The sequence below is a fragment of the Cygnus olor genome, chromosome 14 (genome assembly GCF_009769625.2).
Source record: "Cygnus olor isolate bCygOlo1 chromosome 14, bCygOlo1.pri.v2, whole genome shotgun sequence".
In the NCBI taxonomy this organism is placed as follows: domain Eukaryota; kingdom Metazoa; phylum Chordata; class Aves; order Anseriformes; family Anatidae; genus Cygnus; species Cygnus olor.
This window is the reverse complement of record NC_049182.1, coordinates 11,247,565-11,275,075: the sequence shown is the minus strand read 5'-3', so window position 1 is coordinate 11,275,075 and position 27,511 is coordinate 11,247,565. Positions and strand designations below refer to the sequence as shown.

Sequence of the window (27,511 nt, the reverse complement as noted above, 5' to 3'; positions counted from 1 at the left end):
AGCATGTATGGTTTTGGTTGGTTTTTTTGTTCGTTTGTTTGTGTGTTTGTTTGTTTGTTTGTTTTCCCCTCAATTTTTATTATTTTAAACTGGCTGAAACATTCTGTCAACTCAGCAAATAGTTCTGGAGAAAACAAAAATAAAAATTCAAGATAGTAGTTGCAGAATTCCTGAGTTAAGCACTTTGGGTTCTTGCATCTCTGCATTATAGTTATGTAAAATATAACCACATCCCACAGCACTGGAGTCCTCATATTTCACTTTCACTGTTTCAGAGTAGGGGACATTAATTTAATCTTCCTGCTTTCAGATTTGAACAAGAGCAGGCGGCTAGTTCAAAGGACGCTCAGACCTACATTTATCATTTGTATTAAGATTGTTCCAAATAAATTTTATACAGTATATTTAAATCCGCATATCAGACTGGGAACAGGTTCTGGGCATCTCCACCCACCAGCCCTAGGGCCCTAGGTGTCAGGCTAGCTTGTCACAAGCCACGGTGGTACCACATCTGGAATAGCATTCCCAGGCACCACACGGATACAATAGGGACTCTTCCAGTACCTCTTTGGTCCACTAATTTGGCCATTTTCATCTGCCACAGGAAAGCATAATTTAAACCCCTGTGCTAAAGCAGGGAAACACATATATATTCTGAAAGAAATGCTTTAACGCTGAGCGTTTCCCACAGGGACTCTAACCCTTGATTTCAAAATTTCCTGTGGGAAATGGGGGAAAAGGCTCAAAATACAGTACTTGAAATCCAGTAAACGTCAAAACAAGCAGAAGTTCTTTGCCATTACAAAATATGAAACCGACATTTTAAGTGCAAAAATAAAATAGTCATCTTCCATAATTTTTGCAGTCATTTGGCACAGCAAGCTACAAAAGCAGGCATTTGGATAATGCCTTTAATAATACGCTTTAACTTTTGGTTAACCCTGCAGTGGTCAAGCAGTTGGACTCGATGTTCTTTGTAGGTCCTTTCCAACTGAACTATTCTATTCCCCAAAATATTTAATACTTGTATAGAATTCTTCCAAAGATAGCCCTGTAGCATTGAAGCAACAAAGTTGTTGCATTTAACAAGAGATCCCGGATTTCCCCTTTTTGGAGGCTGGGACAAAACAAAGGTGCCTTGTTATGGTCCTTGCTCCCCACAATATATGGCATCCAAACTGCTGAAGTGCAGGACTTCTTGAAAGCTCTGGCACCTGTATTGTAATACATTAGATATGTTATAACACAACGCCTCTGGACCACAGCAGATCAAACTTCCTCTTCCATCTAGAACGACATTCTGCACAAGTAGTCTGTCTTGGTTCTGGCTCTTATCTTCTAAGTTGAGATTTTATCTCCTTTACATTTACCCAGGTAGCTCTTTCCTCTGTAGGAACCCCTGTCGAGGTAACAAGCAGGGAAAATACTATGGAAAAAGAAGATACAAGTGGAACAGATTTGTCTGAATATCATACTCAAACACCCAACACAAATGTACTCCTAAAGAGTTACATATTTCCAGGAAAGGGAGACAAACATCAAGTAAAAACTGCATCCCTTCATTCACTAACCTTCTATCACAATGCTCATGGAGTAGGTAGGGGAGTACAACCAAGAGGTTCTGAGCAAGGCTGAGAAAAGCAGCTATTTTTTAAGCTAGCCATTATTTATATTTTAAGACTATTTTCTTCTGTTGCTTATACATTCGACAAACACTGACTTATCTGATGTGTCCATTCTAAACCAGTTCTCTGTCAAAGCTGTTTTTTTGTTGTTGTTGTGTTTTTTTTTTTTTTTTTAATGCAGCTATTTCCTGGAATTAAGCAGATAAGCATTTTGCATGCAAGCTATGAAAATCTTTTCTTCTCTAAAGTTTCAGTGTTTCATGGAGCATTATATAGAGCAGCAGGGCAGGAGAGCTGTAACTAGACCACAATATCCAAAAGATTACAAGTGAGCAGCCCAGGGCAGTAGGAGTAAGATCAAGAACCAAGTGGGGGAACAAGGAAGAAGAACATCTTTGAGACATCAAAAGATGCCAAGCTGGCAAGGGAACCATCAGAACAAGCTCCCTTTCTGATCTTGAAGCAGAATCCAGCAGTCTAAATTCCCAGGATCCCTCTACCACCAGCAGTTAACTGAGAACCACTGATACCAATGGTACTCTTCTCTCGCATTATTGATTCTACTTAGACTTACTGTGGAAAATGAAATCTTGACTTTTTCAACAGCAAGATCACAGAATCACAGAACTGTAGGGGTTGGAAGGGACCTCAAGAGATCACCAGGTCCAACCCCCCTGCCAAAGCAGGTTCCCTAGAGCAGGTTGCCCAGGTAGGCCTCCAGACGGGTCTCAAATATCTCCAGAGAAGGAGACTCCACAGCCTCCCTGGGCAGCCTGTTCCAGTGCTCCGTCACCCTCACCGTGAAGAAGTTCTTCCGCATGTTGGTGCGGAACTTCCTGTGCTCCATTTTGTGGCCATTGCCCCTTGTCCTGTCCCCACAAACCACTGAAAAGAGGTTGGCCAAATCCCTCTGTCTCCCACACCTCAGGTATTTGTAAACATTGATGAGATCCCCTCTCAGTCTTCTCTTCTCGAGGCTGAACAGACCCAGGTCTCTCAGCCTTTCCCCATAGGGGAGATGCTCCAGGCCCCGTATCATCTTTGCGGCCCTCTGCTGGACTCTTTCCAGGCGATCCCTGTCTTTTTTGTACCAGGGAGCCCAGAACTGGACGCAGTACTCCAGGTGAGGCCTGACCGGGGCAGAGCAGAGGGGGAAGATCACCTCCCTTGACCTGCTGGCCACGCTCCTCTTAATGCACCCCAGGATCCCATTGGCCCTCTTGGCCACCAGGGCACGCTGCTGGCTCATGGCCAACCTGTCGTCCACCAGGACCCCCAGGTCCTTTTCTCCGCAGAGCTCCTCTCCAGCAGCTCATCCCCCAGCCTGTATTGATACCTGCGGTTGTTCCTTCCCAGGTGCAGGACTCTACACTTGCTCTTGTTAAGCCTCGTTTGGTTTCTTCCTGCCCAGCTCTCCAGCCTGTCCAGGTCTCGCTGAATGGCAGCGCAGCCTTCTGGCGTGTCGGCCACTCCTCCCAGCTTTGTGTCATCGGCGTACTTGCTGAGGGCGGACACTATTCCCTCATCAAGGTTGTCGATGAAGATGTTGAACAAGATAAGGAAGATTTAAATTTATAATCTATGTATTGGCCAGAGGCTGATAGCAACATGCTTGTCATGGGATTCATTTAAGTATTACAGCACCCATCAGCTTCTCAGCAGCTGGGCTTCAGTGCTGAACTCTGGACAAAGCCTTATCTGAAGAGATGGGCAACAGAGAGCCACTCAGATTTCACAGACTGACCTATAGTTAGTAACTGAACCATAAAGATTAAGCCTTGCACGTCCTTCAGTTCTTGGTGAGTTTTTGAAGTGTGAGTGGGCAGCACAGTACAGCTACCATATTCTGTGGTGATCTGTGCTGGTAAAATCAAACACCAATCCCATCCACAGAACAACAAAAAAACAACAACAACAAAATCAGCCTTGTCATGTCTCATTTAGAAACAAAACCAAGTATCATGCTAAAAACAGGAATGCATTTAAATCCCACAAATGATCAAGAGCGTTTAATCCTCCCTCAGCTTTCACTTGTAGATGGTTCCACCAAAAATCTAAGTCACTTTTAAAAGGAACGATGAAAACTATACCATTACAGTTGTTCCCATAAAATAGTATACTCACGGAAAACCTGGAATATAAAGTTGTGCTGCAGTATTTGCTTGATTTTTACTTTCTTGCACTTTATTTTTAAGTGTATTTCTACAACAAATGAGAGAACACTGATGACAAAGCAATGTCAAACCAAAACTGAACATCTATTTTGGCATGGCACTGAAGTGCTCTCCTCACTGTGCCTAACATAAGCCCTTGACATTTTTCTTCTCTAAATAAGAATCTTGTACAGGTTAATACTTAAAGAATGTAAAGGGAAAGGTCTGAATATTCAGACAGGATTCTGAAACTTAAACTTTCAGCATAGTTCTCAAAGCAGTATGATGATATCAGTTCACAAATAGCTTAAGCAGAAGTCCAGCACAGCAGTAGTTGTCTCAGGCTACGTAACAAGCCTTTCGAAAGAGTATGAAGTAAGAGAATTGAAATGTATTTGGCACAATGCCACTACTCAGATGATATCCTAGCCTCACAGATATGTACAGTACACAGCAATTCATCATCTCATACTATGTGGCACTGACATTTCTTGTGTTGAAACAAAAATAGCTATAGTAAAAGTAAATCAAGCACCACATGTGGAGGCCAGTAAGGCTTGTGCATGTTATACACACTGCAATAATAAGTAAATAAAAACTAAAAACGAGCTCACCCACAGAAGTTTTGGAACAACAAGTGGACTTTCACATTCACTAGTGGTGCAGGAAAAGCCTCTCAGAATGGAAGCAGGCTCAAGCTCTGGGTTCAGAGCACAGAAACCACACAACTACTGTCCAAGTAGTGCAGAAGCAAATACAGAACTAGGCAGACTTCTTCCCAGGATGCACCACATCACTACCGTTCCTCAAACCTTCCACTTTCACTGGAGTAGTTTATTCTATAGAAGTGTATGTACTACCCCCACGCACACAGCGCATATCACCACAGCTGAAGAAAAAAAATATCAGAAGTCAGATTCTAAGCAGCAGTTTAAGTGGGTTAAAGAAGAAAAGAAGAAGGTAGGAAAAAAAAAAGTGAAGTAAAACAAGAAAAAAAAGTTGAGTGCAGGAACAGAAGCACCAAACCTACTTTCAAGCATTTAGCTATTCAAGCAAGCTGTCAGAAGAGCTCCAATTATCAGAGCTGATACTGACACCAACACCAATCTTTTCTGGATAACTGAAATCGACTAGAGTTCTAACATTATTTACAGAAAACATCTATGCGTCTTTCAGTCACAGGAGATAATGCTAAACTGTGCAAAACAAATCACAGGTGTTGAAGACATCATCAGCACCCAAAGGTGTGTAAAATCCCATATCCGTACAAGCCAATTAAGCCAACAAGGTCTTTTTTTGTGTGTTTTTGTTTTGTTTGTTTGTGTTTTTAAAAAGTCTCCAATTTCACTCCATAGAACACAGATTACACAGACAAAACAACTGTAATGACCACTTCCTTTGGAATATAAATGGCCAGACTGCCCTTGGATTTTAATTCCTGCTCAAGCACAGCTTTAGCCAACTTTTCCAAGTGCCCAGATTTCAGCAAGAAGTTTTCTATGATGGGATGGAGTGGGCTCCAGGAAGAGCCTTGTGTCCCTGGTGTGAGTTCATCGCATCAGCGAATGACACAGAGCATACCAAAACACAACTACCAATTTGCACGGCAGACTTCAGCCCCGTGGCCAGAATAGGCTGAGCTCACATAAATACTGCATCAGGCTAAAGAAGGGGAAGAAAAAAATATATATAAATAACTTATGCACTAAGTAGTATTGCGAGCAGAGTACTCTCTTAATCTGTATTTACATAATGACTACCACAACAAAATCCATTAAAAGTTCAGGCTTTAAATACTTTCATAACACAAACCATATTTTTCTGGTGGCACTTCTACAATCCTCCAGGATCAGAAAGCCATCTAGCAGGGTCTAAACCACCTTATCTGGTCATTGAAAGGCAAGCAAGAGAAAATTCCCAAAAAGACTGTCACTCCAGCAGCTGCTGCACACAGAGAAAACATAAGTGGTTTAGGGGACAAAGAAGTTAAGCGTCTCTTACTGATAAGCTGGCAGCAGAAAGCAGGACAATGCATTTCAGCTAGCAAGGAAACACCATCTCGTTCACAAGCAACATTACTTTGCAGTAAAGATTGATACACTCATGCTTTTAAGGAATCTTGAAGTATTTCTCCCTATTGAAGAAGTATTCTCTGCTTTCAGATTTTAAAAAAGCTCCTAAAAAAAAAAAGAAAAAAGTTGACTACTCCTGAATTATCTACCCTCAGTCTGTCATCTCTGTGATGAAAACAAACAGCCTCCAGTCTGACCAGGTTGCACCAGTCACCTCCTGCAAGAGACCAAAATCTATTTCCTTTCAAGGTAACTAGTACCTCCACACAAACTCAAAATTTAGTTCATCTACATGGAAACATTTATTTACTGGGAGCCCTACCGTTCAGTGAGTAAGCATGCATTCCAGATCTAAAACCAGTTTGTGTGGACTTCTACAAGAGCCTGCTGAAGTCAAACAGAGGTGCACCATCAATGTTCATCAAAACATATTACCTCTAGCCTAAGGTGTTTCTTTTCACAACCATCCAACACACGGAAGTAGTTTTTCATGGGTGCACTGGGACTACCCATGCTCACTTTCAAGGTTTAAATCCGGACAACGCCAGCCAGATCCACGCACTGACATGATACTGCAAAGAGCTTTCCTGCAGACGAACACGTGTGTCAGCAAAGGCCTGAGCACATCAGCTGTACACGGGTGCTTTTCAAGGAGTCTGATGTAAATTACATCCGGAACAATCACAGCTGGACAGACTTGCGAGAGCTTCCCATGCTGCTCACAAACGCAGCTTGTCGTTAGAACTTTGTTTTGCTAATTGAGATTATAAAATTCAAAGTCATGGCAAACGAGACCATCACGGACAGCAGCAGAGCCAGCAAGCAAACACAAGTAGAAGTACAAGTAGAACTTAACAGTCCTTCTTAAAGGCATATAGTAGCAAACCCCAACTGATAAAACCCAGTAAGCTTCACCGTACTCCCAGAAAGACTGATGGAATCCTGAGGGAAGGGAAGGCTGCGAGAAAGCTGACATAAGCTTCATAACAAGAACCCTCTCCCAGAGACAGCAGCCCAGGGGCCTTTTACGTACAGAGGCCAAGAAGATCTCCTCATCCACCGGGCTGCAACTGCCACCTCGCTTGCCTACAGAAAAAAAGGCACGCACGAGCGATTTGCCAGCGGTGTGGAGGAGCACGGTGACCAGGCCTCCCGTACCTGCACCACGGGCAGGGCCGCTACTCACATTCTGCCCACGCCCTCGTACATGCGGGTCTCGTCCACCAGCATCATGATCTCCGTGTCGGTGAGGTGCGCGTGCTTCTTCGTCTTGCTCAGCTGCTCGATCTGGATGTCGGCCAGCTTCACCTTCTGCTGCGTGTCTATCACCTTGGCCTGGAGCTCCGTGAAAGCCTGGAGGGGGGGGGGGGGGAGGGAAAGAGCAACCACAAGGAAAAGCTGGGGCGGCCGGGCCGGGGACTGCGGGGGGTATAAGGGGCCAGGAGGGAAGCGCTGCCCCACGCGGGCGGCCCGAGGCGGCCGGCAGGCAGGGGGCAGGCGGCAGGGCTCCGCGGGGCTGCCCGTTACCTTCTTCAGCTCCAGGTCCACGGGCGCCGCCATCTTCCCCTCGCTCGGCGCCTGCGCGGGGGGAGGAGAGGAGGTGGAAGGGGGAGAGGAGAGGAGAGGAGAGGAGAGGAGAGGAGAGGAGAGGAGAGGAGAGGAGAGGGATGGAGGAGAACAGGACGGGACAGGACAGGACAGGACAGGACAGGACAGGACAGGAGAGCGGTCGGGAGCCGCGGCTGGAGCCGGCAATGGGGACAGCAAACAGCGAGCAGCTGGGGGTAGTGCCTGGCTGCGGTGCGGCTGCCTCCGGGGCAGCACAGGCAAGGCGTGAGGCGCTCGCCGTGCTGCACGGCTCGTCGCTGGCAGAGGAGGGAGGGTCCCTGAGCCCAGAAACTACAGGGACAGGTCAAAAAGCTGTACCCGTAGCTAAAGCTTAGAGGCAGGCCGATGCTGGCGTGCAAAAGCAGGCTTCTTGCCCGCAGAAGCAGGGCTGCTGCTGCAGGGAGGGGACAGGATGGGTCTGGGGTGTCCTGCGCCAGAAGTGGGAGCGAGGTGCGGTAGTGGGTTTACCTGGCAAGGTTTTGGTAGCAGGGGGCCATAGGGGTGGCTTCTGTGAGAAGAATCCAGAAGCTGCCCCATGTTAGATAAGGGCCCTGCTGCTGGCCAGAGCAGAGCCAATAAGCGATGTTGTTTGAACCTCTGTGAGAGCAGATTTAAGAAGGGGGGGGGGGGGGGGACCCAAAAAAATACCTGCTTCACAGCAGCTGGGAGAGGGAGAGGAGTGAGAAACAGTCTTGCTGGCACCAAGGTCAGTGAAGAAGGAGGGGGAGAGGTGCTCCAGGCGGCCTGTGGTGAGGACCATGGTGAAGCAGGCTGTCCCCCTGCAGCCCATGGAGTACCGCGGTGGAGCAGGGTTCCACGCTGCAACCCATGGAGGAGACCATGGTGGAGCAGGTGGACCTGCACCGACAGAGACTGCGGCCTGTGGAGGGCCCCTGCTGGAGCAGATTCCAGACCGGAGCCGCAGACTGTGGAGAGGAGCCCACGCAGGAGCTGGTGACCTGGCAGGAGCTGCTGCCCATGGGGGACCCAGGTTGGAGCAGAGTGCTCCTGAGGGATGGACCCCGTGGTACGGACCCATATCTGGAGCAGTTCTTGAGGAGCTGCTGCCTGTGGGAAGCCCACACAGGATCAGTTCAGGAAGAACGGCATCCTGTGGGAGGGACCACATGGCACAGGGGACGAGAGTGACCAAGAAGGAGCGGCGGAGACGAAGTGCCATAGACTGACCGCAGATCCCATTCCCCTGCACCACTCGGGGGGAGGAGGTGGAAGAGGGCGGATGGGGGGGAAGGTGTTTTTGATTTCTTTCCTTTGTTTCTCACTTCTCTAGCTTGTTGGTAATAGGCAATAAATTTTATTATCTCCCTACTCTGAGTCTGTTTTGTCCGTCACGATAATTGTTGAGCGATCTCCTCATCCTTATCTCAACCCTTGAGCCCTTTTCATTTCTCCCCCTTTCTCTTTGAGGAGGGGGAGTGAGAGAGCGGCCGTGGTGGAACTCGGCTGCCCACCCGAGTAAAACCACCACAGGTGCATGGCTGCAGCCGGGACTGGGAATACCAGCCAGCTCAAATCCAATTGAAAACTGTGAGAGAGGCTGAGGAGGGCAGCATACTTGCTTGGCAGTTAGTGAGTTGACAGCACAGTACAAAGCCCAGGGTCTGTCTGTGGCATGCAGGGGTAGCAGTGCTGCTTCTGCAGACGTGGCTGCTCCAGCAGCCTGCTGATCCCTGCACAGCCCTGCCAGACTCAATCAAGCAAGTTCCTGCTCATGAATCACCTCCGCTGCTTCCAGTCCGAGTTTTCCTTGGAGTTTGTCCAGACAGGCTAGGACAAGGTATGAGATCATGATGAGACCATCAGATGCCTTTTGAGGGAAAGCAGCAAAAAACAAAATACCCAGCGTGGCATTCTGTAGTCAGAGGCAAGCAGGAGGGAACCTGCTGGAGCACCCTTATTTAACAGCAGAGTGCAGGACCTTCAGGGACGGTTGGTTCTTCTTGTAACCTGCTACACTTGCCCTGAAGTGAGGACAGATCCAGGCCTCCCACCATTTCTCATGCTCATACACTGGACAGACACACATGCTCTGAACCAGTTAACCAAGCCTTGGATGCAGGGAAGATGTTTCCCTTTGATCCCCTGTGTAAGACCTCAGACTGTTGAGGCCCCTCCTGCTGCTCTGCACCACAGACCCCAGTGTATACAGCACACAATGATTCCTGCAGAGAAAAGGAAAACCTTGCACTGAATAGCAGGAAGAATTTCATCAGCCAGTTCTAGCATGGCCTGGTCTCCCTGGGGGAGCACGGGTGTCCCTCTGCTTGAGTCATCCACGGTTTATAGTCCACTGCACAAAAGGCTAGAGGATGCTCAGGAGTGAGGGACAGTGCCTTGGCCTGGGGAGGCCGTGGCATGGGGACTGGAGCGAGCACTTCTTTCCCATCTTGGCAGCGATGGATGCTCTGCTTTGGGCTGGTGCTGGCTCCTGTAGGGGCAGGCTGCTGCCCAGCTTCATGCAATGCTGCTGGTGATCTGTGAGCCCAAGAGCAGATCTGGAGCCTCCTGGCCCTTAAGCTGCCCAGAGAGGTAGGCCATCATTTTCAGTGCCTTCCTGATCTCTTCATGGCAGCTACCGTCCCACCAGGCCCAAGCAGTGCTGCTCCCCAAGTGCAGAGCTGGAGCTGGGAACAGTCCATCCTCTGCCATCAGGCCATCCTCCCAGATCCTTGGCACAGAGGTGTAAACCAAGAGGGCTGACCTGCAACCACTGCCATGGAGATGCTCCAAGAGCTTCATGGGAGGGAGATCTGACCAGAAAAAAAAAAAAAAAATCTCTGGATGGACCATGTGAAGGAGGCAGCAGCAATCTGTGCTAGCAGATGGGCTGGAACAAAGCACAGCCCTGTGCAAACCCACTGGGATAGGTAAGAACAGAAACCCTCTGGAAGGGGCAGGAACTGGCTTCCCACCTCCAGATCCAGAATAAGACAGGCCTGGGCCAGATCTGAGTATCCCTATGATCCATAGAAAGGGAGGATCTGCTGAGCAATTTTGCCCTGAAACAACGCAGTGAATCTGGATGCCAAGCTCATTTTCACTGTGAACCGGACAATGCTGCAGGTGTTGTGGCCCCCTCCATGGGTGCTTGAGGCAGGGGGGGGAGTAGTTGAGTCCCCCTTTCCACAGCAACGAGAAACCCATGGGAGATGCCTCTTTGCAGTACAGTTCATTGCGTTCCTCGGCAAAGCCTGTCCTTGGCTCAGGGCTCAATGGCTGTGTAAGGAGTGGAGCAAAGCTAACATCTGTCAGGAAGAAAATCAGCTGAATGGAATTGCTTGCAGGGCTGCTGCTGTTTCTGCAGGGAGGCAGCTCAGCAACTCTGGGGTTTTCTCTTTGGCTGCCTCACTTCAGGACAGGTAGGACAGCACAAGCGGTGCTCCTGCAGCACCACAACCTCTTCTGCTCCAACCCACTCATCCTGCCATGGTCCCAGATGCTGGAGCATGGCTGCAAAGGTGAGCAAGAGCGGTTCTGGGCAGGTGGGGAAGACGGTTATTAAATTGACTACTGTAACATAGTGCATTTTTTTAAAAATTAAATCCAAAGTTAGGATTTTGTCTGTCTGTAAGCCTGACTCTGGAGAATAGTCCATCAGTAAGTCCTGCCATCCTGGCCCACAAGGGTGAACCATGGCATGGTGAGGGCTGCTTCCTTCCCCAGTTCCCACAGGCCTCTGGCCAAGCAGCCCTCTTTACCTCCACAGCGCCCAGGGACCTGGGCAGGACAGAGCTCAGCATGACCCTAATGGGCTTTGGGGTGTCACCTGCCTCAGTGCCACAAGCACAGCCAGGTTGGGGAGCTGCCCCGGGGGCCTTCATCCCTGCCTTATCTAGGAAGAGAACATCCACAGGACTCTCATCCTTTCACAGCCCAAAGGGCAGAGAGAAACAGCCAGCTTCCCCCTCTCTACACCTTAAAAATACGTTCCCATCTCTTAGCCTGTCAAATTACCATCCATATGCAGCCCAGCCTTTGCCACAGCCCTGCAGAGGCGCACTGTGATCCAGAACACATCCTTGCGTGGCAGGTGTGCAGAGGGCAGCAGGGTTCTGGGCGGCGTGGCAATGATGACGTGGCCCCGTGGCTCTCAGAGCTGCCACCACGGGGAGCACCTCCCCTGCTCTCGTCCTGCGGTCAGGAGGAGCAGAACTGCTGCAGTGGCCATCAGCCTCCCCCTGTGGGGCAGGTCCAAGGTGGAGGCCTTGTCCCCAGGTGCAGGGATGCCCCATAGCTTGCTCCCCCCCAGGCAGTGGCTGCCTTGGGTCCATCACAGGCAGGACTGCAGTGGCAGCTACGTGCCCGTGCTCCCTGTCTTCCTGCACAGAGCACCCCGAGCTGAGTGCCCACAGGCTGGGATCCCTGCCCATGCCAAGTCAGCAATTCCTGCTGTTAGCCCAGCTGGGGTTTGCAAAGGCTTTCACCCCCACTCCTGCACCTCCTGCTCACTCCTTCCCATCCAGAGCAAAAATCAACAATTCCAGTTGTCTGCAGAAAAAACATTCCAGCTAAGGTATTTCCAGTGCTGCCAGACCTGGGCCAGGCAGAGCTGCATGCAAAGAGAGCTGCTGCTGAGGAAAGGCAGGACAGTGCTCCAGGCTGGAGCTGGGAGCAGTTCTGGGAAACGGGAGCCCAGAGCTGGGGAGCCACAGCAGCACAGGGAGGTGGGGATGCAGCAAGGTGACCTGCAGCAAGGGCCTCCTGTACAGCCACTGGAGATAGTATTTGCTTAATAGACATTGAAACGGTCCAGAGTTCAGAGTCCTTGATTAAACCAGCACTCTTGCAGCATTAAGGTTCAGGTTCACACAAAGCACAATGAGTAACTTGTTTTTCCATTGCTGGGACTAGGGCTGCTGCAGCTGCTGGGGCTTTTACTCTCTGGATGATAATGCACAAGGGTACTCAGTGCGGAATACCTGCTTCCCATCTATCGCAGCTGTGTACTTTAACCATTCTATCTTGGGAAGCACTGGAGTTCTAAAGTATTGCTTCATTCCCCCTTCCCACCCCCCAGGTTACAGCAAAACTCACTGGCTGTGCAAGGGGCTTGAACTAATAAACTCACTTCCTAAAGCCTCCCCCAGGCAGCAGATGAGCATAGAAATTATTTCATGCTTTACCAGAGCTAAGTTGGGGCTAAGTTTGTCAAAAACAAACAACACTGCAAGACTATTCACTGCCCCTGCTTCAGCATAGCTTGGCATTCCCTTTTGAAAATTCAACTCTGACATTTGCAAAAGCAAAATGGACTTGAGGAAAGCAGATCTCATGCAGTGGGATAGCCATTTTTCTCTGCTTAATTCATCAGGAATGGGTCCTGAATCACAATCTGAAACCCCCAATGACCCCAACCCCCAGGAACCTGCATCCACAACCCTCAGCCAGCCCAGGAACCACTAGGAGCTCCTGCAGGGCAGGTATGAGAATCCACCTCATAATTTTCAGCCAAATGCTGGCTTAAAATCCAGGAATCAGTCCTGTTCACATTGATCTGTGATCAGAGCAGCTGAACTCAAGGAGGCTTTGCTCCATCAGCAGATACCCAAATACCACATCCATCCCTGCCTGGCCAGTATGTGAGTCTGATAACACACACGTGGGGCCAGCCTGGCTGCAGGCTCTTGCCACTGAGAAGCCAAGGCAGCTGCCCCAAGGCAGGGTGAAGAATGGATACTGGCACCAACCCCTTACACTGCACTGTTCAGCTCCAGCAGAAGATGCTGTGCTGCACCCTACGGACAGCAGGAGCAGGTCTAGTGGCCACTGCAGCACACTCAGGACCCATGCCACTGTTTCACAGATGCACCTTGGTGTTTTGAGATACCCCACTAGCAAGGGCTTGCTGTTACATACACCCTACAGAGGTCTGACTCCTTTCCACCCCCATCATTAAATTAACAAGCCAAGTGTTTGTAACAAAGTTATTTATTAGAATATTACATTGCACTTAAAAAATAAGGGAGGTCTGACCCCGTCATCTTGACCTACAAAAGGACACAGTGGCAGACCTCCAATAAATATAAATACTATGTACAATTTATCTAAAATAAATATATAATTTAAAAGGAAAAATATCGTGTTAAATAGCTGTTACCCTCCCACCCCTCCTGTGCCTAAGAAAGCCCCGAGCCAAGTTTCTCCGCCTTTCACAGTTTGTTCCTCCGCGTGCACCACAGCGGGCATCCCCCCAAGCTCTGGACAGCCCCTCTGCTGATTGCTGGCCAGTCCCTCCTGCCCTTCTGCGTGGCCAGCTCTGCAGCATGGCAAGGGATCTTGCCTTGTGGAGAGTCTCTCTCTCTCCAGTCTTCACCATCCCAGAGACTGCTGAAGCTCCCTGCAGCAGCACTGCTGCCCAACAGAAACCAAAGCGAGCACTGTCATGCTGCTCCAGCAAGCTCCTGATGCACTGCAGGGTCCCAGGGACAGCACTGGCTCCGTGGCTCACATCCTCCAGGAGGTAGAACTGCGTTAGTGCCGACCCCTGGAACACAGCATCACAGGATCAGTTGCTGGCTGCGCACCAGTATCCAAAGACACTACTAACATGCTGCCCACAGCCACTCTCACCCACGGAGTTGAGCCCTGTATACACCAGGGCCAAGGTGCTCATGCCATCCAGCTGGTGAGAAAGCTCTTGTGGCCACTGAAGCGTGGCCACATTGCAGGACTGGACCCAGGAGAATTGAGGCCAGGATGCCAGGGGAAAGCTGTGGCAAAGTACAGGTAACATCCCATGTCTGTCATGGCATTTTTCCCCTGCACATGGCTTCCCCAGTCCCCAGGGCAGAGGACAGCAACGATACATCTTGCTCTGATTCTCCTTCCCTAACCTTCAACTCCTATCAAAAATTAGAAATCCCACCCCCAACACTACCTAAAAACTAACAACATTTCAGAAACCCTTTGAAGGCATTACTTGATACACCACCACCCCCAAAGAACAAAGCATTTTCTTTATTAGAAGGAGAAGTAGCTGTAATATATATGGGAACACCTAACATCAGGGTTTGGACCAGGGCAGAGGAAGTCTGCAGGCTTTCCAGCACCCAGCTACCACTGACATGTGGCCACCTCCGGGCCAGAGCACACCCAGGGTAACACCATGGGGCACTCCCATGCCCAGCTGCAAAGCATTACATTGGTGCAAGTAATAAGCAGAGGACAAGTGGGAGTGAAAAGGAAGGTCATTTTTTTAGATGTGTATATAAATAGAGGCAATATCTAAGGAGGGGAAATGACTCAGTGGGTCAGACAGAGGGAGCAGAACAAGTTACAGAGCGGGGGAAGAAGAGGGAAAGCAGCTTCCCTGCTGCCAAATATCCCCAAACCATGCAGCAACAGGCCAAAGGAGAGACATAAGGTTATAAAGGAGGAGGTAGTAGTCGGATGTCAGAGAACAGGGATTTGAACAGAAAGGGAAGGAAAGATAGCTGGGGCCACATGGGGCGGCCCATGCTCTTGGGCCAAATCCAGCAAGCTGCTTCTCCAGGCTCAAAGCAAATTCAGCTCATGCCTGGCTCTGACACAGGATCAGCACAGTGGTCCCAGCCAGCACAAACAAGCAGAGCCCCAAGCCCCCACCAATTCCCCAGCAAGGGCTCACCTTGCCAGCACTCGGCATCCTCAGTGATTCACAGTGATGCCCAGCTTTATTTTCTCTTCATTTTCTACATCGTAGACACCCCTCTTGTGACACCTGTGAGGCCAAGCAAAGAGACGCTCAGAGCATGGAGCAAGCAGCCCCTGCCACCATTCCCCACAAACAGCCTTCCCAGGGACATGGCTCCAGTAACACAGCCCCCACCTGCTCACCTGAGCATCAGTAGGGCTGCAATGATGACAAGACACAGCGAAGACAGGACCACTGCAACAACAGCCAGTGCTGTGGTGTGGTCATACGTGCTAGGGGGGTGCTCCACAGGCAGCGAGAGGCCATGGCATCTCTCTCCATGATATCCTGGCTGGCATCTGGGCGAGAAGGAAAGTTTTTAAGGATGGTAGTGGCCAAGCAGTGGCGCTCTTGGGTCCCTCAATCCCCAGTGCAAAGGAACTGCCTCTACTTAGCTTTGGCCAGAATCCTACAACGTTCTCCTGATCCCTACCCTGAGTCAGGAGGCCTGGTGGCACCATTGCCTCCCTAATACTGGTAAGTTATGTTTCTCCTGCATCCCTGCCCCAAGCATCACATTAAGACTCCTAGGAAGACCGGGTCCTTCCCCACAGTAGAAGGCACTGAGGTCTGTCCACTTCTCAGTCATTCCCAGACTGAGCTAGGCTGTTTGAGCCACCTCTGAGTCATGAGGGACCCCACCACTCATGGGGCTGAAAGAGGGCTGGCCCCTGAGATCCCAGCAGGCTCACATTGACTAGTTCCCAGGGGCATGCAGAAGCTGGATATGCCAGGCAGGCTGCCTACTTCGGGGAAGGGAAGCCTCAGGCAAGGAACAGGAAACCAGCTGGGGCTGTGGCCTCAGTGCTTCCCTTGGAGCAGGATTTCCCTGTGCTCTTAGCCAGCCCAAGAAGCGCAAACTCCCTGCAGATCTGTGAAGTTGTTCACATATCAGAAAACGTTCCCCATCAGAGCTGTGAGGCAGCCACCCAAGCCTTCCCTGTGAGGGAACGCACACTGATGTGACCAGCTGAATGCATCCAGTGCCACCAACCCTCCGCAGAGCTGGACAGCAACAAATGTGTTCATTCCCAGCACACAGACTCCATCCAGCCCTTCTGCCTGGCTCACGATGCTGGGGCAAGTTCCAAGACAGCCACACACTTGTACCCACTCTCCATCCACGCAGCAGGGCTGGGTGCTGCACTCTGGCACCATCCACCCTCACGCCCAGCCCCCACCAGAAGAAACAGAGGTCAAGAAGACTCCGCAACATCGCTGGCACAGCTGGAGCCAGCAGCGGCCAGGCGAGCAACCGCAATCAAGTGACACCAGTCAACATGAAGCCTTGGGGCAGTTTGTCCTCAGAACAGCAACAGCTCAGGGAAGACAACCCAGAGACAGGCCACCAGAATGGGGAGCCCCACCTCACCCCCAGCACCAAGGCTGGAGCGCCCTGCCTGCATCCCCAGTCCTCCTGCAGCCCCCTGGGGGCAGCCAGTCAGGAAGGGGGCGTGTGGCTGGGGTGGTGTCACACCCTGCTTCGGGCTGGGACCCCAGCCCGAACTGATCCTGAGCAGCCCCAAGACACCTGGCTGTAGGGCCCAGCAACATTTTCATGTCAGGCTCCAAGCAGAGGAAACTAAGCAGTTCAAGGAACTGTGCCGACACTGATCTCTGTGGACTGCAGGGTGCGAGAGCTTCTGGGCACTGTAAGCCAGGGAGCTATTATCTGCTCCGGGCACAGGGCTGAGTAGCTCAGGGGATTGATTGCAAAGAACAAAGCCTCTTATATCCACCAGCTCAACCCCTGTCCACGTCAGCAGAGATCAAGTGTGTACCCATGGATATTTCCTGAGGTGGCAGAGCCAGATCCAGGTGCCCAGGCAGCAAGCAAATTATTTCTCCTCTGCTTGCCTCATCTGATCCCTGCTCGCTGCCTGGACCCAGCGGAGTCCGTCACTCACAGACCTTTGTGGTGACACAGCCCTGGCCTCAGGGCCAGAGAACCACAGGGACGTGGCTTTAGCATACTGTCCCCCAAGGAACTGCCTCTAATCCCACCTGCCTCACAGGTGCCACGGTAGATGCTCTCCCTGTCCCAGCTGGGGATGTGGCAGGGTGAAGGAGAGAGCCCATTCTCTTCCCCAGCTCCTGCACTTTGATGGCACAGAGCCACGTACCCCACACTGAACAAGGGATCACTCGTACCATACCCTCATGCTGGAGCCTGGCATCTCCATACCTTGCAACACCCCTGCCACCCATGCTGGGGACGCAGCCATGGGAGCTCCTTAGCTCTTGGACAGGGCTTGCAACAATGAGATGGGTCCAGGAACATAGTTACTGAGACGGGATAGAGTCTCTCACACCAGACCTACAGAACACTTTGGATGTAGGACCCAGCCCACCTCAGAGGCCCAGGTGCTCAATTACTTCTCTGGGCCCAACCAAAGCTCGAGGAGTCAACCTCTGGACAGCTGCCAGGCATCTCAGCCCTGCATTGAGTTGGCCTCCTCCAAACTCCACCGCTGCAGGCCTCTGTGCCAGCCTCAGCCAGAGCTCAGAGCCATGCCAGTGTCCCCCAGGCAGGGGTGCTGCGGAGCCACCTGGGTCTAAGGCGGAAGTAGATTTTGGCAAAAGACAAATTTGTTTAAAATCCAGGCCAGAATGGTGGCCAAAGTTTCCCACTGCTCTTCAAGTGGGACACTGCACAGAGAAGATGCAAAGTCAGAGCCACCCCCCCATGGACAGGGAACGTGCACTAAAAATATCTCCTACGCTCTTCCTCTGCGCTGCCTAGAGAATTCAAGGAACAATGACTAAGGTTTTCCCGATTGAGGCACACACCAGTAACTCACATGCAGGATGGAGCACCCAGCTCTCTGATGTATTTGCATTCACCATGAATGCAGAAATCCTTGTACTTTCGCAGACATGGGTCTCTCTTCTTCCCCAGGCCTTTTCCTTTTCTTCTTTTATTCCCATTCCCCTTTTTCTTGGGAGTAACCAGGCCTTGAGGCTTTGACAAGAAGGCAACTGGAAAACAATTTCAAAAGGAGAAAAAGTTTATCACCTCAATTTGTCATTTGAAGACAAGACAGAGCAGCAAACCCTCTGTTACTGTAGCCAACTCAGCCCTGGCATTTGTGCAGCCTTTTGTTCAATCTGCCCCCAGGCAAAGGTTTTTCCATTTTTTCAGATTTTCACAAATATCATGGCCTTTCCAATTCATATGAACAATTCTAAAGGAAATAAAGGAACAATTAAACAAGAAACCAGGGGAAAAACAGAGCTTTATGCATCTCAAATGTTGCTATTATATGCACCAGTTTCCACTGAACACAGAAGACTGCTAATTGCGCTGCTATCTGGCTTTTATTTCCTTGATGAGTGCGGTCTTTTGTAAAGAGTCCATTCATGGCCCCGAGGGACTCGCCTTCCTGTGGTTACAACGATGCTTGCATACAGGACAAGAGCAGGATTAGAAGAGCAAACCCAGGTCAATTTTTGGTTTTGCAAAACCAAGTTGATGGCTACAGCAGCATTCCCATGAATTACAAAGGTATTTTTTAATTGCAGTGCAAAAATTGGTGGGTTTTGGTGCGAGGCCAGCTCCCTGCCAGGCTGGTGGGAACCGGAGCAAGAAGTTCCATGCGTGCTCCCCACAGACACGGGGTGAAACCATCAACATTATTGGAATAGTTTGAGATGGGCAGATGTCAAAAATAAGCCCCCACCCCACCCCCACCCCGATCGATCTGGCAAGGTGCCAGGACGTTAGGGAACACTCCCTGCTTGGAGGGAGACTGGGCAGCTCTGCCTGGCCGCGGCAGGCTCCCTGAGACTGGGGAAATATGAACTGAATCATGTTTAAACCGGGGAGGGTAAGGGGAAAAAGGGCAGCCACATCTAACCTGGCAAGTTTCAGCCTGCCCCATTCCTCCTCAGCAGCTTCCTTACATAACTGAGTCCTCAGCAATCTCTTCCTCCCCGTGCAAGAGCCTCACATGCTGTGGAACACCATTGGCCTGTCTAGGAAGCTATTTCAAAATTTCAACATCCTTCAAGGTAGGACTGGAGAAAACTGATCCAGCAGAAAACTCTGCGACTTGGTACAGCCGGGCGAGACACAGAGCTCCATGCAAGCTGCCTCATGCTGGGAACAGGGGCTGCCTCCTCCACAGTGGGCTACCACTGGGGGTGCCCCACAGACCGGCACTGCCACAGGGCTGGCACAGCGCTGCTGACTCCCCCCATGCTATTTCACTGGTGGCCTCCACTGTTACCACCCCCTTGGGGCTCTGCCCCTTGTCCTCCAAACAGCACAGCTCCGGAGACTTCAGATGATCTTGTATATTGGAAAACAGGTCCAGCCCAGGTGGGCAGGGGGATGCCAACAACACCCTTGGTACTCAGATACCTTGTGCCATGGGCCCTCACGGGCTGCACCACCAAGGGGAAGGTGCCTTCAACACACAAAGCGTATTTTTCTGATTATAGCTCAGCTCAAGGCATTGAGAAAGCGCTCCAAGAGGCCACAGGCTATTGACTGTGCAATGCTGCCTCAACAGCTGCTATCTCCCATCCCATCAACCTGTCCTCCCCTCAGACCAGGCACAGCCCAAGCCTACCAGATCACTTGCACCTCAGAGGGATGCACAGAGGAGCAGAGGGCAGACAGGAGCATCTCCCTTCTGTACCTCCCATCAGGAGGGGGAGCAGTGTTTCCCAGGGGCTGAGTCCCCTTTGTTTAGGACTTAACCCAGTTTTGCAAGCCGGGGTTTGAGTCACAGTTGGATGGACACAGACAGCTAAAAAGCAAAGAAAGGAAGGCTAGAGAGCCGGGGGGGACCTACATGGAGCTGAGCACGTTCATCCTGGTGCCAGGTTACCAGTTTGAGCATACCACATGCCCGAGGCTGGGCAGGTATGGGTCGCTCTTCTCAGCATGCGGTGGGTCCCCCATCCCAGCCTGCCCTCACAAACCCTGGAGAGCCCTCCAGACGCTCTCTGGTCCTGACCCAGGGGAGAGGAGCCAAGCATGAATGCACAGAGAGCCTAACAGAGAGACAGTGTCCCCAACGCCCCCGGAGCAGGGACTGCCGGGTGACTAACCCTGCCTAGGTATGAGGAGCAGCCATGTGTGGGCGGCGGGTGACTCACAGCGATCCCCTCGCTGCCATCCACCAGTGCCGTGCTCGGGAGAGCAGCTCGGGCCCACGAGGTGACCGCAGGGCCGGGCTCCTGCCCGCCTCACCCGGGGCCACCGGGGACCTCCATGCCCAACGCCAGCACCCAGGCACGGAACAAGGAGGTGCCGGCGCCCAAAGCGGGCACGACCCGCTCTGGCGGGACCCCCGCCCGGGGCTCCTATGGCTTCGAGACTACGGGGCAGTCCCGGTGGCCACGGCTCCTGCCGGAGCACGCCCGGCTCCCGGGGCCACCCCGAGCCTGCCCGTCCGCACGTTCCCAGCTCCGGCCGCGCCGAGCCCCCCCCCGGCACCTCCTCCGGGTCCGGCTCCGCACCGCGAGCTCCCCTTGCTTTTCGGTCCGGACCGACCACGGCCCACGTCCCAACCCCTCCACCCTACCCCGGGGCCGCTCCGCGATCCCGGTGCTGCCCCGAGCGCCCCGGGGGCGGCTCGCCCCGCTGCCCGCACGTACCTCTCGGCGCCTCGCTGAGCTCGTCCCCCGAGGCCGCTCCGCCGCCCTCCTTCTCCGCGCTGCCGCCCAGCAGCGGGGCCGGGGCCGGGGCCGGGGCCAGCGCCCCGCCGCCGCCGCCCTTGTGCAGCACCTCGTTGTGCAGCTCCTCACGGCCGAGCCCCCCCGCCGCCGCGGAACACACTGCGGGGAGCGGGACACGGTCAGACCGGGACGGGAACGGGACGCGTTACCCCCGGCACGAGACCCCCCCGCCCGGGGACCCCCCGCCCCTTCCAGCCCCGTACCTGCTGCCAGCAGCGCGTGGATCAGCACCGCCCGCCCGTCCATGACCCGCGGGGCAGCGTCCAGGCAGCCGCCCAAGTCCCGTTCCCAGCTCCGCTCCGCCGGCAGCACTCGGCCCGCCCGGCCCCGCCGCCGGTAGAAAGCAGCGGGCGGCGGGGCGGGGCGGGGCGGGGCCGGGCGGGCCGCCCCTTCCCCGGGAAGGGCTTCCCCGGAGCCCCGCGGGGCCGCCTCTGTCGGGCCCAAGACGGGCGGGGGCGCCCCCGGGCCTCCAGCCAGCCCCGGCCCCCCGCAGCAGAGGCTTTGGGGCCGGGGGGCTGCCCTCCGGGGTTGCCCTTAGCGTGGGGTGCCCGGTGCTGTGCGTGCTGTCGGCTCAGCGGTGGGGCTGGGCTGCGTTGCAGAGATGTCAAGGAAGTTCTGTGGTCAGTTGATTCATAGGATCATAGAATAGAATCGTAGAATCATTGAGGTTGGAAGAGACCTCCAAGATCATCTGGTCCAACCATCCCCCTACCACCAATGTCACCCACTAAGCCATGTCCCTAAGCACCACGTCCAACCTTTCCTTAAACACCCCCAGAGACAGCGATTCCACCACCTCCCTGGGCAACCCATTCCAATGACTAACCACTCCTTCTGAGATTAAATTTCTCCTAATTTCCAACCTAAACCTCCCCTGGCGCAACTTGAGGCCACTCCCTTTAGTCCTATCACTGATTATCTGTGAGAAGAGGCTGACCCCAGCCCCCCACACCTTCCTTTCAGGTGGTTGTAGAGAGCAACAAGGTCTCCCCTGAGCCTCCTCTTCTCCAGACTAAATAACCCCAGTGCCCTCAGCCACTCCCCACAAGACTTCTGTTCCAGACCCCTCACCAGCTTCGTAGCCCTTCTCTGGACACGCTCCAGGGCCTCGATGTCCTTCTTGTAGTGAAGGGCCCAAAACTGAACACAGTACTCGAGGTGTGGCCTCACCAGAGCAGAGTACGGGGAGGGGGACGATCACGTCCCTGGTCCTGCTGGCCACACTACTCCTGACACAAGCCAGGATGCCGTTGGCCTTCTTGGCCACCTGGGCACACTGCTGGCTCATGTTCAGGCGAGCATCAACCAGCACCCCCAGATCCTTTTCCTCTGCACAGCTTTCAAGCTACTCTGCCCCAAGCCTGTAGCGCTGCATGGGGTTGTTGTGACCAAAGTGCAGGACCTGGCACTTAACCATGCTGAACCTCATCCCGTTGGCCTCCACCCATCGACCCAACCTGTCCAGGTCCTTCTGCAGGGCCTTCCTACCCTCCAGCAGATTGACATTTCCCCCAGCTTGGTGTCGTCTGCAAACTTACTGAGGGTGCACTCAATTATTCCTTTACAACCATCCTAAAACTGTAGAAGGGAAGGAACAGATTAGAAAAACCAGATTGGAAACTTTCTGTTCACTTGTCTTGCACAGATGAAGAAGAAAGGGGATCACTGAGGATCCAGCATACACCACAGCATGTGGAACTTTCTGCTGCAGAATGTTCTCTGGATCATAATATTAGTGTCAAAAGTGGCCAGGTTTCAGGAGGAGCCAGGCTCTCTATTAAATACAGCCTGCAAGAAGAGTGTCGGACAGGAAGCAGAACTTCACAGTTTGGAGGTAAAACCTTCTCTGGCATTAGCAATGGGGATGGCACTCTGTTAAGGAACAGACTTCAAGCCATGTGAACCTTGCCCTGTTGCCAGCAAGTATTGGAAACGGGAGACAGGTCCATATGACAGCCTGAGAAAGTAGTGGAAATCCTTTTTTTCAGAGGACTTCCAGCAAAGGGCTACCAAGATGATGAAGGGACTGGGGCACCTCTCCTATGAGGAGAGGCTTGAGAGAGCTGCGACTATTTAGCCTGGAGAAGAGGAGGATTGGGGATCTCATCAATGCCTGAAAATACCTGAAGGGAGGACGCAGAGAGGATGGAGCCAGCATCACATTGCAAGGGTACCCAGTGCCAGGAGAAGAGGCAACAGGCACAAACTGGAACACAGGAGGTTCCCCTGGACCATCAGGAAGCACTTCTGTACTGTGTGGGTGACCAAGCACTGGCACAGGTTGCCCAAAGAGGTTGTGGCATCTCCCTCCTTGGAGATCTTCAAAAGCCATATGGAAGTGGTCCTGGGCACCCTGCTCAGGGTGTCCCTGCTTGAGCAGGGGGTTGGACCAGAGGTCTTTGCCAGCCTCAACCAGTCTGTGATTCTGCGATAAGCCCTGGAGCCACCTTTGTGCCTGGATGAAGAGTTCATTAACTAGGTTGATTCATGGCTTCCTCTCACAATCTGGTGTGAAAACATCGAAGTCAGCTGATCGCCCTGGCTCCCCCCCACGGTTCCAGGCCATGGTGCTTGTGTGTGGGGGCTGGCTGTGTTTCAGTCTGTCTCCTGTGTCATGCTGAGAAACACTTTGTGTTGAGTTTGGCCTTGTTTTCATGCCAGGTGACAGGCTAGAAAACACTGATGACGCCAAACATTGGGCAAGTGCAGTGGCTTTGCATTGTTTCAAGTCACATTTGAGATGGACACATCCCCTTGATTGTTCCTGGTTGTAGCTCGAATTCCCAAGCCAAGAACTCTGGTGCCAGTTTCAGTTCAGCAAGGCATAGTCGCGGCATGATTAAATATTCCTGTGATTGTTGTTGTTGTCTCCAAGGAATACTGCCGGATTTGGCAACCCCCCCCCACTCACGCCCTCCTTCTTGCTCAGACTTGACTTTTGCAATTGTTTGCTGGATGTTGTTCCTTCCGGCTCCTCCAGGCATCATCAGCCTTTAAGAATTTGGCAACAGAAGCAGCACAGGTGAGGTGAGTTCATTGCGGCAGACTGGTTCTTGCTACTCTGAGCAGCAGAGGTGCTGGCACCTCCAGGACTCCTACACATTCATTCCCCGGTATGCCCCTGTGTCAGGAAGGGATTTTCTGCCCATCCAGTTCCCAGCCACATCCCACCAAAACCCTTGAGGATGGTCTTGCACGGCTGGCATGCATGGGAGGTGCTTTTCCTGACTTACCTGGAGCAGCACAAAGCAAGGGAGCACGTAAGGAGAGAAAGGCACCAGCTCACGTCATCTGTGAAGGAGGTTTTGCTTCCTGTATTCTTCAGCCCATACAAAATGTTTGACTCTGGGTGAGCAGCAGTAAAGGTTTGTGTTTTCAAGCTGTGGCTCATGCATAGGACCCTGGAAAAGCCCCGATACTGGCAGCGCAGCCTGCTGGTGTTACCAATGGCAGGACTGGGCAGTTGTGAGTTGTGTCAGGTCCTGGGTGGCTGAGATCAGCAGTTCTCCCAGAGACCCAGGGCTGGGTTTGAGTCCACAGACCTCCTGACTAAGCTGTGTCTCAGCTCAGAGGCAGCCTCGCTGGCCAGGCCTGCCCAGGAGCAAAGCAGCTGGAGATGTTTAATTCTGTTTTCCTGCTCAAGAAGATCCTGGCATCCTCCACCTGTGCCTCTGGGTCTGTGTTTGTTGGCTTCCTTCTCTCAGGCCATGCACCTCCGCAGCTGCCGTGCCTGTCAGCCTCCCCCTGCCTGCAGCAACCAGCAGCCCCTGTGGCACGAATATATTCTGCTGGCTGTTGTTCACGTGGATGTTGTGTTCTCCTGCTTTAAAGCTCAGGAAGCCTTTCTGCCCAAATGTCTGCCTTGTGCTGCTGGTGTGCTGGCTGCCTCCCAGTCCCGAGGCCCCACATCTCTAGGGCTGTCAGAGCTCTGTCTGCTCCTGTGCAGCACCATCCCCGGAGCAGCAGCTGTGTAGGAGCAGCACCCTCATGAGGGATGCAGAAACATGAATGCCCCAATAATCTTGAAGCACATAAGGAATCACTTTTCAAGCCTTCAGGTCTACTAATGGGGCCTCAGGAATACCTGAGACAAGGTTGCGTGCCCTGAAGCCTCCCCCACCTTTCTCGTCTCTTAAGTCCTGTAAGTCCTCACCTGTAAGATCCTGCTGCTTCTGCATGTCCAGCCTTACATTCATTCATGGGTTGCTGAGGCACAGACCCAGGCATGTATGGCAGTGCTGAGGTCAATAAAGCTGTTGCTGTGCCCTGGAAGCAGCTTTGTGACTCTTGCTCAAGACAGATCAGGCCATGCTACTGGCTGAATTGGGCAAATGCTTCCAGCCTGTTACAGCAGGGTCAGAGTGGTTTCAGGTGCTTTTCCTGGGCCTGGGCCTGGGCCAGTTCCAGTGGCTTTGCAAACACTTTTTTTTTTTTCCAACTGTTCTTTTCTCTAGCCAGTGCGAAAAGACCTTTTGCAAACAGAGGAAGAAAACGGCCAAAAAAGCTGGCTATTCCAGAAGAACCAAGGTGGAGGTCAAGCTCAAAGACCCATCAAATACCCCAGGAAAGATGTGTACAGATCCCTTTCTACTCCTCTCCTTGCAGGTCTGTGTTGAACACCAGAGAGAAAGCAAATCCAAGGGCGAGCACACTTTTCTTCCCCTATTACCATACTTTTCTTGCCTGTGGCAGCACAGCAGCCAGTGGCTGGGGAGGGGCAGGCACTGCAGGCTGGGATCTGCTCCGCAGTCCCTGCCTGCACACATGCCCTGTCTTCACCTCTGCTCTGAAAGCAAACCACAGGTCAGCTTTTCCACACTGCACACCTAGGTGGCTCTCCACAGGCCAAATGAAAGCTGCTGCATAGCTGGTAACCTGCAAACCATCCGTGTGCGCTGGCACACTCCTTAGGAAAACACTGCTATCGCAGGGCAAACAACCCAGCAGGTACACGGAGCACAGCTGGCGTGCTGAAGGCCTCTGGAGGACGTGGATGCCAGGGTCCAGCCCTGAGGGCAGTGTTTGGATCCCTGGGGATGTGGCAGGCTGAGATGTGGCTGAGAAGTGAGCAGAGAAGTGAGAGAAAAGGATCAGCATTAAACTGAAAGGGAGAAGTGAGAATCTGGTACGTAATGGGAGAAGCAGGTAGAAGCGACAAGGACAGGGAACACAGCAGAGCAGAGAGGACATCTAGTGTCTCCTGAGCCAGGTGGGCAATGACTGCCCCTAGAACAGGACAGCCTGGGGGTGTTGGGTGGGCTGCTGAAGCTGTAGTGCAGTCCCCAGTCATGACCTCCCACTTTGCCCAAGGAGCACTGGGGAAGCGTGGCAGCCCCAGAAGGGGCAGGGGATGGGCCTGGTAGGTGGGAAGCCCCAGTCAGTAGCTGCTGGTGCCAGAGCAAACCTGGTTTGCTGGAGGTCTGTAATGACCAGTGGGATGCAGGTACAGGGCAGTGAATGGGCACGAGGCAGATGTGGTTGTAGCTTTGGGATGAGGTTGGCTGGGAGGTGTGCAGGGAATGGGGGGATGAGGAGTAGGAAAAAGACATTTGACCAAAAGAAGATGAGAGCCCTTCCTGGGGTGGGACTGGGTGCCACATGGGAAATGGGGACCAGTGCAGGACTGTCACAGCTACCTGGGGAAGGCACAGGAGAGGCTGAGCAGCACAAGCAAAAAGAGTTCCTGTCCCTGCTCAGCACAGAGGGTCTCACACATCCCAGTGCCTCACTGTGGACCAGAGCTACCACCGTGGCCTTAGCCTCAGCTCCTGGCCCATTGAGCCCAAGCTACAGCTGCTGCGGAGCAGATAGCAGCACACCACAGGCCATCGTGTGCCCCTTTGGCACTAGGGCCTGAGTTTATGACCACCCGTGCTCCCCTGAAACGTGACTTCGGCAATGGTGGTGCCTGGCCCTGCTCCAGGCTGCTCCCAGCACCAACTCCTGCACAGACCAACTGGTTCCAGTACAAACAGCCAGTGTTTGCTGGGCTGTTTGTGTTGCATGTTGTGGTATTTGCACTGTATACAACGGGACTGTTTGTTTGGAAGGAATGAAGGTAGCAAAACCCCACGGCAATGCAGGCAGGGCTGCATGTTGTGGCAACACAGCAGGCTTGTCTCCATCCTGCCCTGGCCCAGTGGCACAGGGCACAGCTCCCTGCCGTCAGCTTTTCTCCAGGCGTGGCCAGCTCAAGGCACAGGCTGGGGTGTCCAGCTGTCCTCACAGAGGAGGGTGGGCTGCTAACAGTTGCTTGGGGATGGTGAGAGTGGGTCGAAGACGGTCCGAGTAGGCCGACTAGCCCCTTGCTGCTAGGACAAGTGAGGGTTGGTCCCTTCATCCTGCACTGGTGGAGCAGTGACGGGAAGGGGAAGCACTGAGCTCTGTGGTGGCCCTGCACTGCAGGGCACAGGCTCTGTCTCCACTGGCTGTGGCTTCACTGTGCCAGCTCCCTCTGCCCAGGAGGGCTGTACAGATGTCCCCACATCCTTCCTCCTTGCACACACTGCAACATCCGCTTGCCTGCCTCATCCCATGGTGGCATCCTCTGCATGCCGTGATGGCCCTTGTCGCCACTCATGACGCACTGTTCACCTTTTGCCGTGAGTCCGCCAGCAGCTCCTCATCTCCCAAAGGCTCTCGCTTGCCCCACTCTGGATTTCCTCAGCGGTG

General features: G+C 52.7%; 2 protein-coding genes across 3 annotated transcripts in view; both read right to left on the bottom strand.

Annotated features, from left to right (window-relative positions):
- The window catches only part of PFDN1 (prefoldin subunit 1), a 31,813-nt gene extending 24,266 nt beyond the window's left edge, over nt 1-7,547 (bottom strand). For both annotated transcript variants that reach the window (XM_040573204.1, XM_040573205.1), the window contains exons 1-2: nt 7,378-7,547; nt 7,037-7,203 (exon numbers count right to left, since the gene is read on the bottom strand). In XM_040573204.1, the coding sequence (XP_040429138.1) occupies nt 7,037-7,203; nt 7,378-7,410 (200 nt within the window). In that variant the 5' untranslated portion in view covers nt 7,411-7,547. The remainder of the gene's footprint in view (nt 1-7,036; nt 7,204-7,377) is intronic.
- Nucleotides 7,548-13,391: 5,844 nt separating this feature from the next.
- On the bottom strand, nt 13,392-21,199 carry HBEGF (heparin binding EGF like growth factor). Its single transcript, XM_040573203.1, has 6 exons — nt 21,043-21,199; nt 20,759-20,938; nt 17,953-18,130; nt 15,295-15,450; nt 15,086-15,178; nt 13,392-13,963 (listed from the first exon to the last, which is right to left on the bottom strand). Exons 1-5 carry the CDS (start codon nt 21,083-21,085, stop codon nt 15,106-15,108), a joined length of 630 nt encoding a protein of 209 aa, XP_040429137.1. The 5' UTR covers nt 21,086-21,199; the 3' UTR covers nt 13,392-13,963; nt 15,086-15,105.
- Between the last annotated feature and the right edge of the window lie 6,312 nt (nt 21,200-27,511).

Excerpts from the sequence above, each read along its gene's own strand:
- HBEGF (XM_040573203.1), bottom strand. The coding sequence starts at position 21,085 with ATGGACGGGCGGGCGGTGCTGATCCACGCGCTGCTGGCAGCAG. Across the intron at positions 20,939-21,042 it reads CCACGCGCTGCTGGCAGCAG|TGTGTTCCGCGGCGGCGGGG; the intron begins GTACGGGGCTGG and ends CGCTCCCCGCAG. Across the intron at positions 18,131-20,758 it reads GCTCAGCGAGGCGCCGAGAG|TTGCCTTCTTGTCAAAGCCT; the intron begins GTACGTGCGGGC and ends ATTGTTTTCCAG.